This window comes from Lithobates pipiens, unplaced genomic scaffold (assembly GCF_037356315.1).
Source record: "Lithobates pipiens isolate NorthernLeopardFrog02 unplaced genomic scaffold, aLitPip1_a1.2 Scaffold_19, whole genome shotgun sequence".
Lineage (NCBI taxonomy): Eukaryota > Metazoa > Chordata > Amphibia > Anura > Ranidae > Lithobates > Lithobates pipiens.
In genome coordinates, this window is record NW_027507764.1 from 301,177,541 (window position 1) to 301,194,524 (window position 16,984).

The 16,984-nt window shown below is 41.0% G+C and overlaps 1 protein-coding gene across 2 annotated transcripts in view; it reads right to left on the reverse strand.

Moving 5' to 3' along the window:
* Window positions 1-15,767, reverse strand: part of FBXL7 (F-box and leucine rich repeat protein 7) — a 290,290-nt gene extending 274,523 nt beyond the window's left edge. The window contains exons 1-2 of one of the 2 annotated variants that reach the window (XM_077492025.1): window positions 15,629-15,767; window positions 15,105-15,228 (exon numbers count right to left, since the gene is read on the reverse strand). In XM_077492025.1, the coding sequence (XP_077348151.1) occupies window positions 15,105-15,138 (34 nt within the window). In that variant the 5' untranslated portion in view covers window positions 15,139-15,228; window positions 15,629-15,767. Of the gene's footprint in view, window positions 1-15,104; window positions 15,579-15,628 lie in introns of those variants that run through there. The other variant, XM_077492024.1, reaches the window with a different exon arrangement.
* Between the last annotated feature and the right edge of the window lie 1,217 nt (window positions 15,768-16,984).

Consider the following 16,984-nt stretch of genomic DNA (forward strand, 5'->3'; position numbering starts at 1 on the left):
TTTGTGAACAAATGCCTTGGCTTTAGAAAGACTAAAAGATGTCAATTTGTACTACAGAACATAGGAGAGCGTGATAGAGTTTTGTACAACAACAGTTTGCTTGTTGGGAGGACCAGGGTGGTGCAGAGGCAGTAAAACACACAGTCCAACACAGAGTCCAATCGCAGAGAACATAATTTGTATTAATGCAGAATCCAGTAATTCACAACAAACCCGGCAGGAAGTCACCCAACCAGGAACACTCACAGCAATATTAGCAATATGTAGCAGAGCAGGTCTAGATCAGGGATGAGCTGAACACCCCCCAGAACATGCGAACAGGCAAAAAATGTGTTCAAATATGCAAACACCATTAAAGTCTATGGGCCACAAACGCGAAAAATCAAAAGTGCTAATTTTAAGGGTTAATATGCAAGTTATTTTCATTAAAGTGTTTGAGGACCTAGGTCCTGCCCCAGGGGACATGTATCAATGCAAAAAAAACAGATGTTTTTTCGGGAGCAGTGATTTTAATACCAGGTACGACATTTAAAGGAATTTAAAGGAATATTTTACTTTTATTGTTTCACTTTAAGCATTATTAAAATCACTGCTCCTGAAAAAACTGCAGTATTTAAAACTTTTTATGACAATACCAAACTTATAAGCCTTTAAAATGAGCCCTTTTGATTTCTTCCATAGACTTTTAAAGGGTGTTCTGCGGCTTTCGAATTTGCCGTGAACACTCAAAATTGTTCGCTACTTGGCAAACAGGCGAACACCCGACGTTCAAGTTTAACTTGGGTTTGACTCGAACATCGGGCTCATCCCTAGTCTAGATGTGTTGTCACAAGTGGCACCAAGCAAAGAAAGATAACTATAAATAGCATGCCTTAAAAGGGGTATTTACTCCAGGAAATAAGATAAAATGCTGACTCGGTCACATCTTTAGTATGCCATCCAGTTCTGATCACCAGTCCTCAAGAAGGATGTGCTGGAAATGGAAAGAGTCCAGAGAGTCCCTGCTTATTCTCCCCGGAGAAGAGATGCTTGAGAGTAGATATGATAGCGATCTACAGATATATCAATGGTGATTCTTGCTTAGGGATAAACTATTCAGTCTCAGGTTGCCTAAAGTGTATATCCAGCCAAAATGTTTTTGGTTTTGAAAAGACTGGGGAGGGATTAGAACACATGTTGGGTTTATGTGTTCTCTGCTACTCCATTTCCTTTCACTTCCTGTTCTGCCAGCAGACAGGTAAATCTCCAATGGAAAAACAGTCAGAAATTGATTATGGGAAGGCTAGAACCTCTGTTACCTTTTTATTGCTGTTTTCCCTGTAGACTCATTTCACATGGGTGGCCAAGGAGAGATAAAAATAAGTTCCTTTAAGCTAGTGCATTGTTGGTTCACTTACCTTTTCCTTCGATTTCCCTTCTAAATGTTTTTTTTTCTTTGTCTGAATTTCTCACTTCCTGTTTCTCCTCAGTAAACTTCACACCATCATCCGAGCAGTGTTTAGTCAGCCAGAACAGCTTACTGAACAGCTTACTGAGAAGGAACAGGAAGTGAGAAATTCAGACAAAGAAAACAAAGAAAAAAAACATTTAGAAGAGAAATTGAAGGAAAAGGTAAGTGAACCAACAATGCACTAGCTTAACCACTTTCAGACCAGACCATTTTGCTGGCTTGAGACCAGACCACTTTTTGCGATTCGGCATTCCGTCGCTTTAACTGACAATTGCGCGGTCATGCGACGTGGCTCCCAAACAAAATTGACATCCTTTTTTTCCCACAAATAGAGCTTTCTTTTGGTGGTATTTGATCACCTCTGGGGTTTTTTTTTTTTGCACTATGAACAAAAATAGAGTGACAATTTTGAAAAAAACACATTATTTTTTACTTTTTGTTATAATAACTATCCTCCAAAAATATTTAAAAAAAACATTTTTTCCCTCAGTTTAGGCTGATACGTATTCTTCTACATATTTTTGGTAAAAAAAATCGTAATAAGCGATTATTGATTGGTTTGCGCAAAAGTTATAGCGTTTACAAAATAGGGGATAGTTTTATGGCATTTTTATTAATATTTTTTTTTACTAGTAATGGCGGCGATCAGTGATTTTTATTGTGACTGCGACATTATGGCGGACACATCGGACATTTTTGACACATTTTTGGGACCATTGTCATTTATACAGCAATCACTGTTATAAAAATGCAGTGATTCCTGTGTAAATGACACTGGCAGTGAAGGGGTTAACCAGTGGGTGGCAGTGTAGGGGTTAAGTGTTCCTAGGGGTGTGTTACTAACTGTTAGGGGCTGGGCTTTCATTTAGTGAACACTGATCTCTGCTCCATGTGATTGGAGATCAGCGTCACTTGTTGCTAGGCAGAATGGGGAGATGCTGTTTACAATGGCATCTCCCAGTTCAGCCGACCCGTGAGACGATCGCGGGTATGCCCGCAGCAATCGAGTCCGCGGGACCCGAGATCAGTCTCACGGGGGTCCCGACCAGCACGCGAGCATGACGCCGGCGGCATTTAAGATTGGACGCACCTGTACGCCAATATGCCTGCCCGTGCCATTCTGCTGACGTACATCGGCGTGCGCCGGTCGGGAACTGGTTAAAGGAACCTATTTAGAAAATAAAAAACAAACCTTTACAACCCATTTAACCTCCTATGTACAGTACAAGCAGACATGGTGCCATTTGGGTAAAAATATATTGTTTGGCCATTTTAACCCTCATGCCAGACATACAGCACCAGCTGTAAAACTCTTCCATGTAAGTGAAAAGGACCGTACCACAACCTTGAAACAAATGCTTGGCTCAGACTCGGGGTGCAGTCATGCAATGCAAATTCTCAATTTATCAGTTAAAAAACAAACAACAAAAAAACACAGGCATTAGGAGATGACAGTATCACTTCCTGAATATCTGCAAACCTCCTTTCACCATTCTCTGAAAAGCAATCAACCACAGGTCACTTTTTCAGGGGGCGAGGGGGGTATATAAAAGTCACTGCTAATGTGAAAGGAGACTCACTTCCTGTTTGGTGAAACCATTGTCAGCAAGACAGAAAGTGAAGGAATCTCTCTTTAACAAGCTCCAAAATAGCAGTAAAAATCTGAAAGGGATTTTAACCTCTCCTCACTTTTTTGGCTGACACACAAATAGATTTTATCAGTAGAGGCCACAGGCTGAACAGGAAAAATAAAATCGATTTCTCCAAACAGCATGGGTGGAGGAATCTCCCCTGCTGGCTATTGTGTTATGATAGCTGGCACTCATGCCTGTCAATAACCAAACAGTGACGGCATCTTATAGTTACATAGTTGGTAAGGTTGAATAAAGTCCATCCAGTGCGACCTGTGTTATTGTGTGTGTGTGTTTATGTCACAACCATTTCCCATAACCCTGTTTATTGCATTAACTAAGATGACCATCTAAAAGTTTTTTGAAAATATCAACACCTCCCCCGACACCACCTTGAAGAAAGGGTGGCACAGCAAAAAGCAGAGGGAGTTGAGTGTACTAGCAGATTTAAATACACTAACAAACCCAAACTCCCAGTTTTACATGAATAAATAAAAGCTGATCATTATGAGTTAGGGAGCTTAGATGGTAAGATCCTTGCGGGCAGTCACGGATGTGAATGTACAATATACTGTATATGTAAACCTCTGTGTAAAGGGTTTACTTCTTCTTTGTCTACTTGCAAAGGTAAAGCATAATGGGCTACTATGCATCCAATAGTAGCCCATTATGTGTCACTCACCTGACACAGGAGCCAGCGATGTCACTGCTGACCCCTGTAGTACGGAGCGTCCATCTTCTTCCGAGTATCGCTGCTCTGGCCACTCACAGCGCCGGAGCAGCGATGACGTCACTCCCGCACATGCACATGGGAGCCGCCACTAACAGCATGTCGCCATCAGAAGCGGCGTACTGCTAATGGCAATAGTGCGCCTGCGCGCCGCTGTCTACGGTGCATGCGCCGTAGACAGCGGTGACTGTCTTTTAATAAATATTTCCTAAACCGTGTAGGTTTAGGAGATATTTCTTGGACCTACAGGTAAGCCTTAATCTAGGCTTACCTGTAGGTCAAAGTGGTTTGTAAGGGTTTACAACCACTTTAAAAAAGAAAACTAATGCAACCATAACATATAAGAATTGGCAAGCTGCAATATAATAAATGTTGGCTTTTGTGTTTAATACAGGCATACCTCACTTTTAAGCACCCAATGGGGTTTATTTACTAAAGCTGGCAAGTGCAAAATCAGGCTCACTTCTGCACAGAAACCAATCAGCTTCCAGATTTTATTACCAAAGCTTAATTGAACAAGCTGGGGTTAGAAGCTCATTGGTTTCTATGCAGAAATGAGCCTGATTTTGCAATTTCCAGCTTTAGTAAATAAACCCCATTGTGTACTTAATAGTGGGGTATGCCTGTACTGCTTTAATACCTAAGTCATTCTGAATATTTTAAAATCTTCAATATTGTTGTCACTATCAGGAAACCCACATTGGGAAAGTACAGCTACTGCTGGAGAGAAGGCATAAAGACAGGAAGTAGATAAAAATAGGCCGCAGGAGATCAGCAGTGATATTATACAGCAAAGAATTAAAGATTTAAACAGTATTTTATTTTTGATAAAGGAGATTGTTTCTGATACACAATGATTTAATCAAACTAAATGCTATTAATTTCGGCTTGGTTCACAATGCAGTGACTTGGGAAGTTGGGATCAAAATCACGTGACATGTGAAATCCCATGTTAGTCAATGAGAGCTGTCTTAATTAGCCTTACTGAAGTTGCTCCGTCTTTAGAAAAGGTTCCTGTATTACTTCAAGGAGACTTCTATTCTATATTCCTATCAAGGTAGTACTCAAGTCCCCAGGAAGTTGCCTAGCAAAGTCGCACCGCAAGTTGCGTGACTTTCAGGTCGCGGCAGCGTGAACCAAGCCTTAGCCCTTGTACACACGGTCGGACATTCCGACAACAAAATTCGTCAGATTTTTTCTGATGGATTTTGTCCAAAACTGGTGTTGCATACACATGGTCGGACAAAGTTGTCGGAAAATCTGATCGTTCGGAACGTGATGGCGTTATTTCGTTAGGACGGGACTACGTTCAGGCTAGTAGCCAATAGCTTTGGTCTCGTAATTTGATCTGAGCATTCGTGGCACTTTGTCCGATCGGAATTCTCTACAAACGATCGGACAAAGTCCGATCGGATCACGTTGTCGGAAAATTTTATAGCCAGCTCTCAAACTTTGTTGGTCGGACATTCCGACGGAAAAAGTCTGATGGAGCCCACACACGGTCGGATTATCCGACAACACGGTCATTTTCCGTCGGAATTTCGGACCGTGTGTACAAGGGCTTAGAGTTTACCTCTGCTTTAACATTTCTGACTCTGAATCATTAGATACTTAGAAAAAAAAAGTAAAAAAAAAGAAGCACAAACGTTAACACTAATGAGTTTTTAGTGCAAAATAGGTTGGGGAAAAAAAAGGCAATCTAAATCATTGACTATTCTGTATTGCTCATCCAAATCACCCCCTCCTGGAAATGAAATGTTCATTTGATCCCCCAAAAAATGTATGCCTGAAGTGAGCAGAAATGTCATCGGTAGCATTTACAAAGCAGATGGAAAACATTACTTCCACTCCACCTCTCCAGGGGTTTTGTCTATCGCAGCCTGGAAGGAATGCAGTCAGGATCTGTGCATTATATTTAGGAATTGTGGGATACATAATCACCTCCCAAACACTTTCTGCTATGGCTTTGCCTTTCTTGCTCTTACTAGCCCCTTGAAATACATTTCTCCAAATTTGGAAATTGAAGTTAATGAACAGTAATATAATAATGCTGGAAAAAGTAGAGTCCTGTATATGATCCCACGTAACAGGAAACAAGCCTGCTTTACTTCGTACATTCTACACAATAGTATGTGTGCTAGACAAGGAGAAAATACAACACATCCCAGAAACACTCTTATCACCACTTTTATCTGCACTGTAGGTGAGTTTTTCCATTTACATCGAATGGCATTCTGCTAGGAAAGGGCTCAAATCCTTCAATTTAACCACTTCAGTTCCAGAAGATGTTACCCTTTTTATCACCATTTTTTGCTATTTGGCATTGAGCTAATTTAACTGGCATTTTTCACACACATGGAGGGTTTTTTTGGTGGTATTTGATCACCACTGTTTTTTTTATATATATATATAAATTACTTTCTGCTATAAAACATATTACATTTTTTTTATAAATTTTGACTAAAATATATACTGCTATATGTCTTTGGTAAAAAAAAAAGTGTATATTAATTGGTTTGTAAGACAGTTATAGGGTCTACAAACAAACAAATATTTTTTTTAATTTATTTTTTAAACTAGTAATGGTGGCAAGCGCCAATTTATAGTGAGACTGTGATAGTGGGCAATCTGGAGGAGAGTTCAAAACTAATTCTAGAAAATATTATTTTACTGAAAGGGTAGTTGATACTTGGAATAGACTTCCAGGAGAGGTAGTGAGACAGTCAACAGTAAATGGCTTCAAACATGCTGGGGACAAACATAGATCTATAGTCAGACAAGAAAAAAAACTTAAAGCGGAGTTCCACCCAAAAACTGAACTTCCGCTTTTCCAGTTCCCCCCCCCCCACTCCGCTGTCACATTTGCCACCTTTCAGGGGGGAGGGGGGAGCAAATACCTGTCTAATACAGGTATTTTGCTCCCACTTTCGGGCATAATAATAATAATAGTAATCATCATGTATTATTATAAATATAAATAGTCATTAGAGCTGCAAGATTAATCACGATCTTTACTAGTGTTTCACAATTCTTTCTATGCAAAGAATTCTCTCTGCTCTTCTGAAGCCATAGCCATGTAAAGAAAGGAAGAGAAAAACTGGGCAGTCTACCAAGAATCAAAACTTTCCTTATCAGTTGAACTTAAAGAGGAAGTAAACCCTGATGGGTTTACTTCCTCTTTCATTCCCTGCAAAGGCAAAGCATAATGGACTACTATGCATCGCATAGTAGTTCATTATGTGTCACTTACCTGACACAGGAGCCAGCGATGTCACCGCTGTCCTCTGTAGTCCGGCGCCTCCTTCTTCTCGTGGGGTCTCGCAGCTCCGCCACTGTCATTCGGTGAAGCCGCGATGACGTCACTCCCGCGCATGTGCACGGGAGCCGACGCGCGCGGCAGCTCCGTCGTTGAAGATGCCGCGCTCAGTGCGCCTGCGCGTCGCTGTCTACGGTGCATGCGCCATAGACAGCGGTGCCTGTCTTCGGGCAAATATCTCCTAAACCGTGTAGGTTTAGCAGATATTTCTTGGACCTACAGGTAAGCCTTAATCTAGGCTTACCTGTAGGTCAAAGTGTGTTGTAAGGGTTTACAACCACTTTAAGTATAAACATTGTAACAAGTTGTCAATGGAACTGTGTGTAAGTGAAAAAAAGTTTAACCACTTAAACACAACCTTTTTTTGACATTTGTTGGTTTCAAGTTAAAATATTTTTTTTTGCTAGAAAATTACTTAGAACCCCCAAACATTCTATATATTTTTTTAGTAGACAGCCTAAAGAATAAAATGGTGGTTGTTGCAATATTTTGTGTCACATTGTATTTGCGCAGCGGTCTTTCAAATGCCTTTAGAGAATCGCAATCTTTTTATTCTAAGTAAAAAAAAATCGTGTTTCTCATTTTGGCCAGAATTGCGCAGCTCTAATAGTAATAATAAAAATCAGTGATAATAATATACACTGTCACTGTACTAATGACACTGGCTGGGAGGGGGTTAACATCTAGGGGCCATTAAGGGGCCTAACAATGTGCTTAACAATGTGTATTGATCGATTTGTTTCTTTTCCCTGTCAAATCACAGGGGAGCAGGTGGACAGGGGTGTGCAAGCCTGAAATCCGGAAACAGGCAGCATAGTACTGCTATGTTGCTGTGCCTGTAGGAGCCAGCTCATCACAGAGTATGTACTACAGCGAGTTGGCAAGCAGTTAACCAACTATGAATAATATTTCAATTTATGGACATTCATTCATAGCAGCTTACTATGGTGAGGACTTGGTGGGGGGGGGAGGCCAGAAGCGCCAGCAGGGGATCCCAGAAGAGGAGGATCGAGGCTGCTCTGTGCAAAACCAAAGCAGGCAAGTATAACACGTTTGGTATTAACCACTTCAGCCCCCCCCCCCCCCAAAAGATTTTCACCCTTAATGACCAGGCCTTTTTTTGCGATACGGCACTGTATTGCTTTAACTGACAATTGTGCGGTCCTGCAACGCTGTACCCAAACAAAATTTATGTCATTTTTGCCCCACAAATAGAGCTTTCTTTTGGTGATATTTGATCACCTCTGTGGTTTTTATTTTTTGCGCTATAAACAAAAACAGACCTTTTTTATCAGTCTAGGCCAATATGTATTCTTCTACATATTTTTGGTTAAAAAATAAATACATAAATTGCAATAAGCGTATATTGATTGGTTTTCCCAAAAGTTATAGCATCTACAAAATAGGGGATAGATTTATGGCATTTTTATTATTATTTTCTTTTACTAGTCATGGCGGCGATCTGCAACTTTGCGGCAGACAGATCGGACTCTTTTAACACTTTTTTGGGACCACTGACATTCATATAGCAATCAATCAGAGCTATAAAAATGCACTGATTACTGTGTAAATGTCACTGGTAGGGAAGGGGTTAAACACAGGGGGGGGATCAAGGGGTTAAGTGTGTTCCCTCAGCGTGTTTTAACTGTAGGGGGGATGGGCTCACTAGAACATGACAGAGATCACTGCTCCCACTCACTGGGAGCAGTATATTCCTGTCATGTTGCTAGGCAGAACAGAGAAATGCCTTATTTACATAGGCATCTCCCCATTCTGCCTCTTCATGCCATGATCGCGGGCCACCGGCAGACAGAGTCCGCAGGATCCGCAGGCACACTCCTGCTGCATGCGCCTAGCACGCACGTGCTAGCCGCTGATGATGGAATGACATACGGGTGTGCCGCTTTGCGCACCCGTGGCACTTTGCCGACGTATATCTGCGTGAGCCAGTCGGCAAGTGGTTAAAAAATAAATAAGGGCTTACAATCACTTAAGTTTTTAGCCAACTACACTGTCCTCAACAAATATCTAGTATTTTTTCCAAGATTAAAGTGGAAGTAAACTCCCATGTGTGATTCTTACCTATATATAAAGATATTTATTTTAGATGAAGTCGCTGACATCATCGTTGCATGCTCTCAGAGGGAAGGCATACTCGTGCCATGTCAAAAACAGCGAATCCCCCACATGCACAACCAATCAGATATCCAAAGCCCACAAACTCGGAAATAAGACAGAGTGAAGATGGAAGCACTTTCAGCAGTGACAGAGTGCCCCTATAGGTCTTCATTTTCAGGTAAGTCTGTCATAATGTGCTAGTATGGGATACATACTAGTACATTATGATTTAAACTGCCCGGGGCCCGATTTTTTGGGGGATACGATTTACTACTGCTTTAATGATCTATTAAAAAGGTGGAGGTTCTGGGCCTCACCCAACCATCCTTTCCCACACTACAACAAGAAATTGCTCAAAAAGACGGTCTAGTATTCAGTAAATAAAACACACAAACAAACTAATAAAGAAGAACTATAGTAGCAAACATAATAACTATAATCATAATAATGCTTAGAATTTTAAGTAATTGCCTATTTGGTGGAAATGCCCTTTAAGTTGCTGCAAATCCTATTAAAGTGGTTGTAAACCCTTACAACACACTTTGACCTACAGGTAAGCCTAGATTAAGGCTTACCTGTAGGTCCAAGAAACATCTCCTAAACCTACACGGTTTAGGAGATATTTGCCAAAAGACAGGCACTGCTGTCTACGGCGCTTGCACAGGCGCACTGAGAGTGCCGCCGTCAATGGCGATATGCCGCGCTTGCCGGCTCCCTTGTGCATGTGCGGGGGTGACGTCACCACGGCTTCGCCGAATGACAGCGGTGGGGCAGTGAGACCCACGAGAAGATGGATGCGCCGGACTACAGGGGACAGCGGTGACTTCGCTGGCTCCTGTGTCAGGTAAGTGACACATAATGGACTACTACGCGATGCATAGTAGTCCATTATGCTTTACCTTTGCAGGGAATGAAAGAGGAAGTAAACTCATCAGGGTTTACTTCCTCTTTAAGTAGATGTTAACAATAACTGTGCAACATTTGGTTTTCCAAAGCACTATGCACCATAAACAACTGCTTTTTTTCCCCCATAATATACACTTTTCAACATTTTTATCATCCTTTTTTGTACCATGGTGCTGCAGATTTCCTCCATCCTCTTTCAGCCACTTCATATCTACATGAACGCACTCCAGTGCACATCACTGTTCTGCTCTGGCTTCCTGATAGTGACAATAGTGGACTATGCCTGCGCAATGGGCTGCTTGCCCCCAGAGAAAGCAGCTTGCAAAGGTTGGCACCCAAGCAGGCATGCTCCCGAGCCAATGCTCTGCGTGTCCATCCAGACTCGGCCGCGTCCCCTTTCTTTCCTCATTTACTCACTGACTGTGATTAGCCAATGGCTCCTGCTGCCGTCTTAGCCAATGAGGAGGGAGAGCCGATGCTCTTGTGCACATCACTGGATCAAGAGGGAGCTCAGATAAGTATTAGAGGGGGCTGCTGCAAGCACAGCTGCTTGCAATTTTTAACAGAGGCAGAATGAAAATAGAGGACCACAAATCAGAACAGCTAAATGGGACTTGCCCAAATACGAACATTCATGGTGGGATCACCAGGTGTTATTTTAAAAAATACAGGTATAAAAAAAATGGAAAACAACTTTGGAACTCCATTAACCACTTAAGCCCTGGACCATTTTCCAGCTAAAGGACCAAGCCCCTTTTTGCGATTCGGCACTGCGTCGCTTTAACAGACAATTGCACGGTAGTGCGACGTGGCTCCGAAACAAAATTCACGTCCTTTTTTGCCACAATAGAGCTTTCTTTTGGTGGTATTTGATCACCCCTGCGGTTTTTATTTTTTGCGCTATAAAAAAGATCGACAATTTTGAAAAAAAACGCATTATTTTAAAATATATAAAAAAACGTTTTTTTCCTCAGTTTAGGCCGATACGTATTCTTCTACATATTTTTGGTAAAAAAAAAATCACAATAAGCGATATTGATTGGTTTGCGCAAAAGTTATAGCGTCTACAAAATAGGGGATAGTTTTATGGCATTTTTATTAATATTTTTTTTTTACTAGTAATGGCGGTGATCAGCGATTTTTATTGTGACTGCGACATTATGGCGGACACATCAGACAATTTTGACACATTTTTGGGACCATTGGCATTAATACAGCAATCAGTGCAATTAAAAATGCACTGATTACTGTAAAAATGTCACTGGCATTGAAGGGGTTAACCACTAGGGGGCAGTGTAGGGGTTAAGTGTGTGTGTGTGGTTTTTTTAACTGTAGGGGGGCGTGGCTTGGCGTCTGACATCACTGATCGTCTTTCCCTATAACGGGGAACAGACGATCGGTGACAGCCTCAGTAGGAAGCACGAGTAGAGGTTTGTTTACACTTACCTCTCCTCGTTCTTCAGCTCTGTGACCTGATCGCGGGACACAGGCGGTGATCGGGTCCACAGGTCCACAGGTCCCGCGGCCACGGAGCTCAGGACCGGGTTGCGAGCACTTGCGACCCATGGCTGGGCACTTAAAGGGCAACGTACAGTATGTGCTTGTGCCCAGCCATGCCATTCTGCCGATGTACATCGGCGTGAGGTGGTCCTTAAGCGGTTAAAGTGGATCTCCCCCACCCCCTAAACACAATATGCCCTTGTGTGTACCCTATTATTACCTTTCCTTTTCCTCTCTCCTTGTATAGTCCTCTGTGAGCCCCCTACCTTCTCCCTTTGCCCCTCACTTCTGTTTGTTTAGAACAAGGGTCTCCAAACTTTTTAAACAAAGGGCCAGTTTATTGTCCTTCAGACTTTAGGAGGGCCAGATTGTGGCCAGCGGGGGCAGGAAATTATCCCAGGCCTGGGTCCAGCATCAGTGAGAATAAATATGGCCTCAGGGTTGGAGGCCAATAGGAGTAGTGCACCCAATAGTACGAGGAATAGTATCCCATCATTTGTATAGGTGAGAAATATTGCCCCATTGTTGGTGTTAGCGGGAGTAATAGTACCCCAGGGGCCGGATAACGGCTAGCAAAGGACCGCAGTTTGGAGACCCCGGGTTTAGAACAAGCAAGCATATCAGTTACAGTCATGTGTACCGCACACTACAAATCTCATTGTCGGTTGTCACTAGTCCATCTCAGGAGCGAGCAAGAGAGTGGCCGCAGTGCTACATACGGATATCATAGAAAATTAATGTAATCCCCCTCTAACAGGAAGTCAGATCACTGCAGCAAACACAAAGGAATTTGGAGATTTGGAGGATACTGAGAACAAAAGAAGGTACTTTTTTCAATTAAGAATCTATACTTGAATAGGATTTTTTTTTTTTTTTTAGAGTTTAAGTGTCCCTTTAAATAACATTTCATTGTTCTCTTCTCACTGGCCGTTCCCCAGTCTCCATCAAAAATGAGTTATCCAAGGTATGCACATGCGCCCCCTAGTGGCCTCCAACTGCAATGTACCCTGATCCAGCAAGAATCATTCCTGGTCTACTTCAACTACCACTCATACATACATTCACCTCCATCTGAACCACCTCCTATTACATACCACAAATATATAGGTATATATATGCATCACAAAACAGTGACCAGAGTTTGTTGTCCCCTGAAGTCTATATATATATATATATATATATATATATATATATATATATATATATACCATAGAATAAGCCCATAAAAATAGTCTGATGGCAGGGAGCAGCAGCTGATCATACACATTGCAATGCACTAAAGTACCATGTATAGATAGAAGGAGTGTATGTTACTACCATGTACAGGAACCTATACAGTACTAGAACTGGAGTCCCTTACATTGTAACTTTTCTCCTGGTTTGTTTTAAGACCTGTTTGGCTATTTGACAAAATAAATAAAAATGGATATAAAATGTATAACACACACTAAGAAAATATACCCTTGTATTTCCACTTTGAGAACAATCTATTTGCAAAAAAAAAACAGAAAACAAACAAAAATCTCTCTACTGTATCTTAGATGCCCAATAAGGCTGGCCATACATGTTCAATTTTCTTTTAGAGTTGCCTTAAACCATGTAGTGCAAGGGCCTGCCTGATTGGAAACAACTGGAAATTGTTTAGTTTTGAGCTCATATTATATGGTTTTTGGTAAATCTAAAGGAAAATTGTACAAGAGCAATGAACATGTATGGCCAGCCTTAGGCATATTTACTTACATATTTCATTATAATTTATAAACAATATTGACTGATTTTCTACCACATTGCCAGTCTGCCAGATGCATGGGTTGCAGCTTTACTTTACTTTACTGTACATGCAAATTACCTCTTTCTTCAAAATATAACACCTCTGCCAACTGTCCTTACAGTTTGTCTCCACTGGTGGCGAAAGGGTGATTTTGTGCGTTTTTTTCTACCTCTGAACCTCCTACAACTGCAATAATAATAATGCTATTAAATAGCACAGTGCAGACGGAAGCGCATGTGTTGCGGTGGGTTGTGGCACGTTAAAAAAAAAAAAAACATGCAGAGTGTGCTGTTTAAGGCTGGATTCACATTTATGCATTTTTTGTTCTTTTTGCATTTTGCAGATTTGCACTACAGTCCATTTAACATGGTTTCCTATGGAACACGTTCTGTAGTGCAAATCTGCAAAAAGCACTAAAACTGCATAGGTGTGAATCCAGCCTAAGAGTGGCAACATGGGACAAACTTTCAACTTTCCAATCTCAGGCTGGCCACACATGTTAAAAAAAAATGCATCCAAATGCTTTGAAAACGCACAGTGCGTTTTTTTTAAAGCGCTTGCATGCGTTTCAATATGTGCCACCAGTGGAGACAGAAGGATTAGGACTCCCCCAGCTCAGGTCTTTCCTAGGGCTCATGCACATGGGTATAAAATGCCGCTTTCAGATCCATACAGCTTTTTATTTTTATTTTTTTTACAGATCTGAACGCAGCTCAGCCTATTGAGAGGATTTACTAAGAAACTGGAGCATGCAGAATATGGTAGCCAATCGACTTCTAACTGCAGCTTGCTCGATTGAACTTGGACAATAAAACGTGGAAGTTGATTGGTTTTTCTGCAGAGCTGCGCCAGATTTTGTACGCTCCAGTTTTAGTAAATCCCCCCCATTATGTCCATGCACAGAGCAGGGTTTAGCTTTGTAATACAGGTATACCCCACTTTTAAGTACACAATGGGGTTTATTTACTAAAGCTGGAAAGTGAAAAATCAGGCTCACTTCTGCATAGAAACCAATGAGCTTCCATGCTTTATTACCAAAGCTTAATTGAACAAGCTGGGGTTAGAAGCTCATTGGTTTCTATGCAGAAGTGAGCCTGATTTTGCACTTTCCAGCTTTAGTAAATAAACCCCATTGTGTACTTAAAAGTGGAGTATGCCTGTACAATGTTTAGACATGTAGAAGAAAAAACAGCTAAAATCCCGTGTGCAAGATGAGTATTTTTGCGTGCCTTATACATTTACATATGTGAATAAACAGACGCACGCGTGTAAATCTGTTTTAGAATTCTAACGCTTCTAAGCGCTGTACGCACATTTATGTGTATAAAGCCTTTACATGTAGTTTTAAGCTAGCAGCAAGATCCAGCATCAGTTTGAGTATTTTCAATGCCCCCGTGTACATGAGCCCTTGGACAGAAGACAGACTTCTTCCCAGGTCTGGCAGCCGTTTTTCTGTCACTCAGCCTATTAGACGTGACAGTTCGGCGTGACCTGAGATGACAGGTCCACTTTGACCCAAGCGCTGATCTGCGTATACATGGAAAGTTTTTGCCTTGTAAATGTGAGCTGTGTGCTGCAGCCAGCAGAGCAGGCGCTGAGTAAAACAATAGTTTGAGCAGGGAAGAGCTCTCCCCCTCCACTTCTTCCCCAGCTCTGAGTATTGTGTGGCCAGTGTCACTCACCCTCGCTGCCGTACTTGCCATTGTTCGCTCCCATCCTGGAGACTTCATGCTCTCATCTTCCAAGCATTTCCACAGGGTGAAGCACAAATGAGCAGCGAGACTCCTCCATAGGCAGCGGGGGCCACTTTAGAAGAAAAGAGTTAGGAAACAAAGATCAGAGGCACTTAGTAACAGATCCTGTGTATGTTCCACTTTGTATAGACACAGACAGATCCCTGACATTATAATCCATAGGAGGAAGGACAGAAAGCCATACAGGGCTGGTCCATGCTTGCCATCACAGTGGCCCAGTCTGTCTTCTCCTCCACCATGCAGACCGGGGCACTGCGGCCACTTGTTGCTGGCTTTTCCCTGGGGCAGGGCACCACACATCCACTCACACAGACTACATTAGCATCCAGTGAACACTAACTGTCCCATCATCCATACCCTATGGACAAATGAGGGAGGAATCAGCCGCCTGCAGTCCTCCTCCAACTCCTCCCAGCCCTCACGTCAGGCATGATCCCTTCCCTTTGTATTACCTCACTCCTGCTACCCCCAGGAGCTCTTCTAAGCATCAGATCCCAATTAAAACAATGGAAGGGGAAGAGAAATCCCTGGAAACGTGAAGGATGGAGTGCGAGCAGCAGCTCTGTGCCTTCCCCTGGCTGTGTGCAGCCATGACCCTGCAGGCTAGGTCAAGGTGACCATCCAGAAGGAGCAGAGGCTGGGAGTTACAGAGGGAAACACCCCACAAGATTTATAACCTGCCTGTCTGGAAGGCTTCCAAGTCCAGGCGTAGCACAGCTCCAACAGCCCAGTGTTAGCACTACAGCCTGAATCCACATTAGAAAAGCTGTGCGGGCTACACAAACAGTTCATGGCAACCAGCTCTGTGTACAACCGTGGCACATTCAACACAACGCACATATATAATCTATATCATATACATACAAATATATCATGTACACAAATATATTGTATATACAAATATATCATGTACACAAATATATCATATATACAAATATATAATGTGCACAAAGATATTGTATATACAAATATATAATGTGTACAAATATATAATGTACACAAATATATCATGTATACAAATATATAATAAACACAAATATATTATATGTAGAAATATATAACGTACACAAATATATCATATATAGAAATATATAATAAACACAAATATGCTATAAATATGTACACACACACAAATATATAATGTACACAAATATATAATGTACGCAAATATATCATATATACAAATATATAATGTACACAACTATATAATAATAAACACAAATATATCATAGATATATATATATATATATATATATATATATACAGACACACACACAAATATATCATATATATAGAAATATATAATATACACAAATATATTGTATATACAAATATATAATAAACAGAAATATATAATTTATACAAATATATAATGTACGTAAATAAATCATGTATACAAATATATCATACATATATAATGTACACAAATATATCATGTATAGAAATATACAATATACACAAATGTATCATATATACAAATATATAATGTACATAAATATATCATATATATACAAATATATAATATGCGCAAATATATAATGTACACAAATGTATTATTATTTATTATTATTTCAGGTACTTATATAGCGCTGTCAACTTATGCAGCGCTTTACATATATATATATTATACATTCACATCAGTCCCTACCCTCAAGGAGCTTACAATCTAAGGTCCCTAAGTCACATTCATACATATACATACTAGGGCCGTTTTAGACGGGACCCAATTAACCTACCAGCATGTCTTTGGAGTATATTATATATACAAATGTATAATGTACACAAATATATCATGTATACAAGTATAT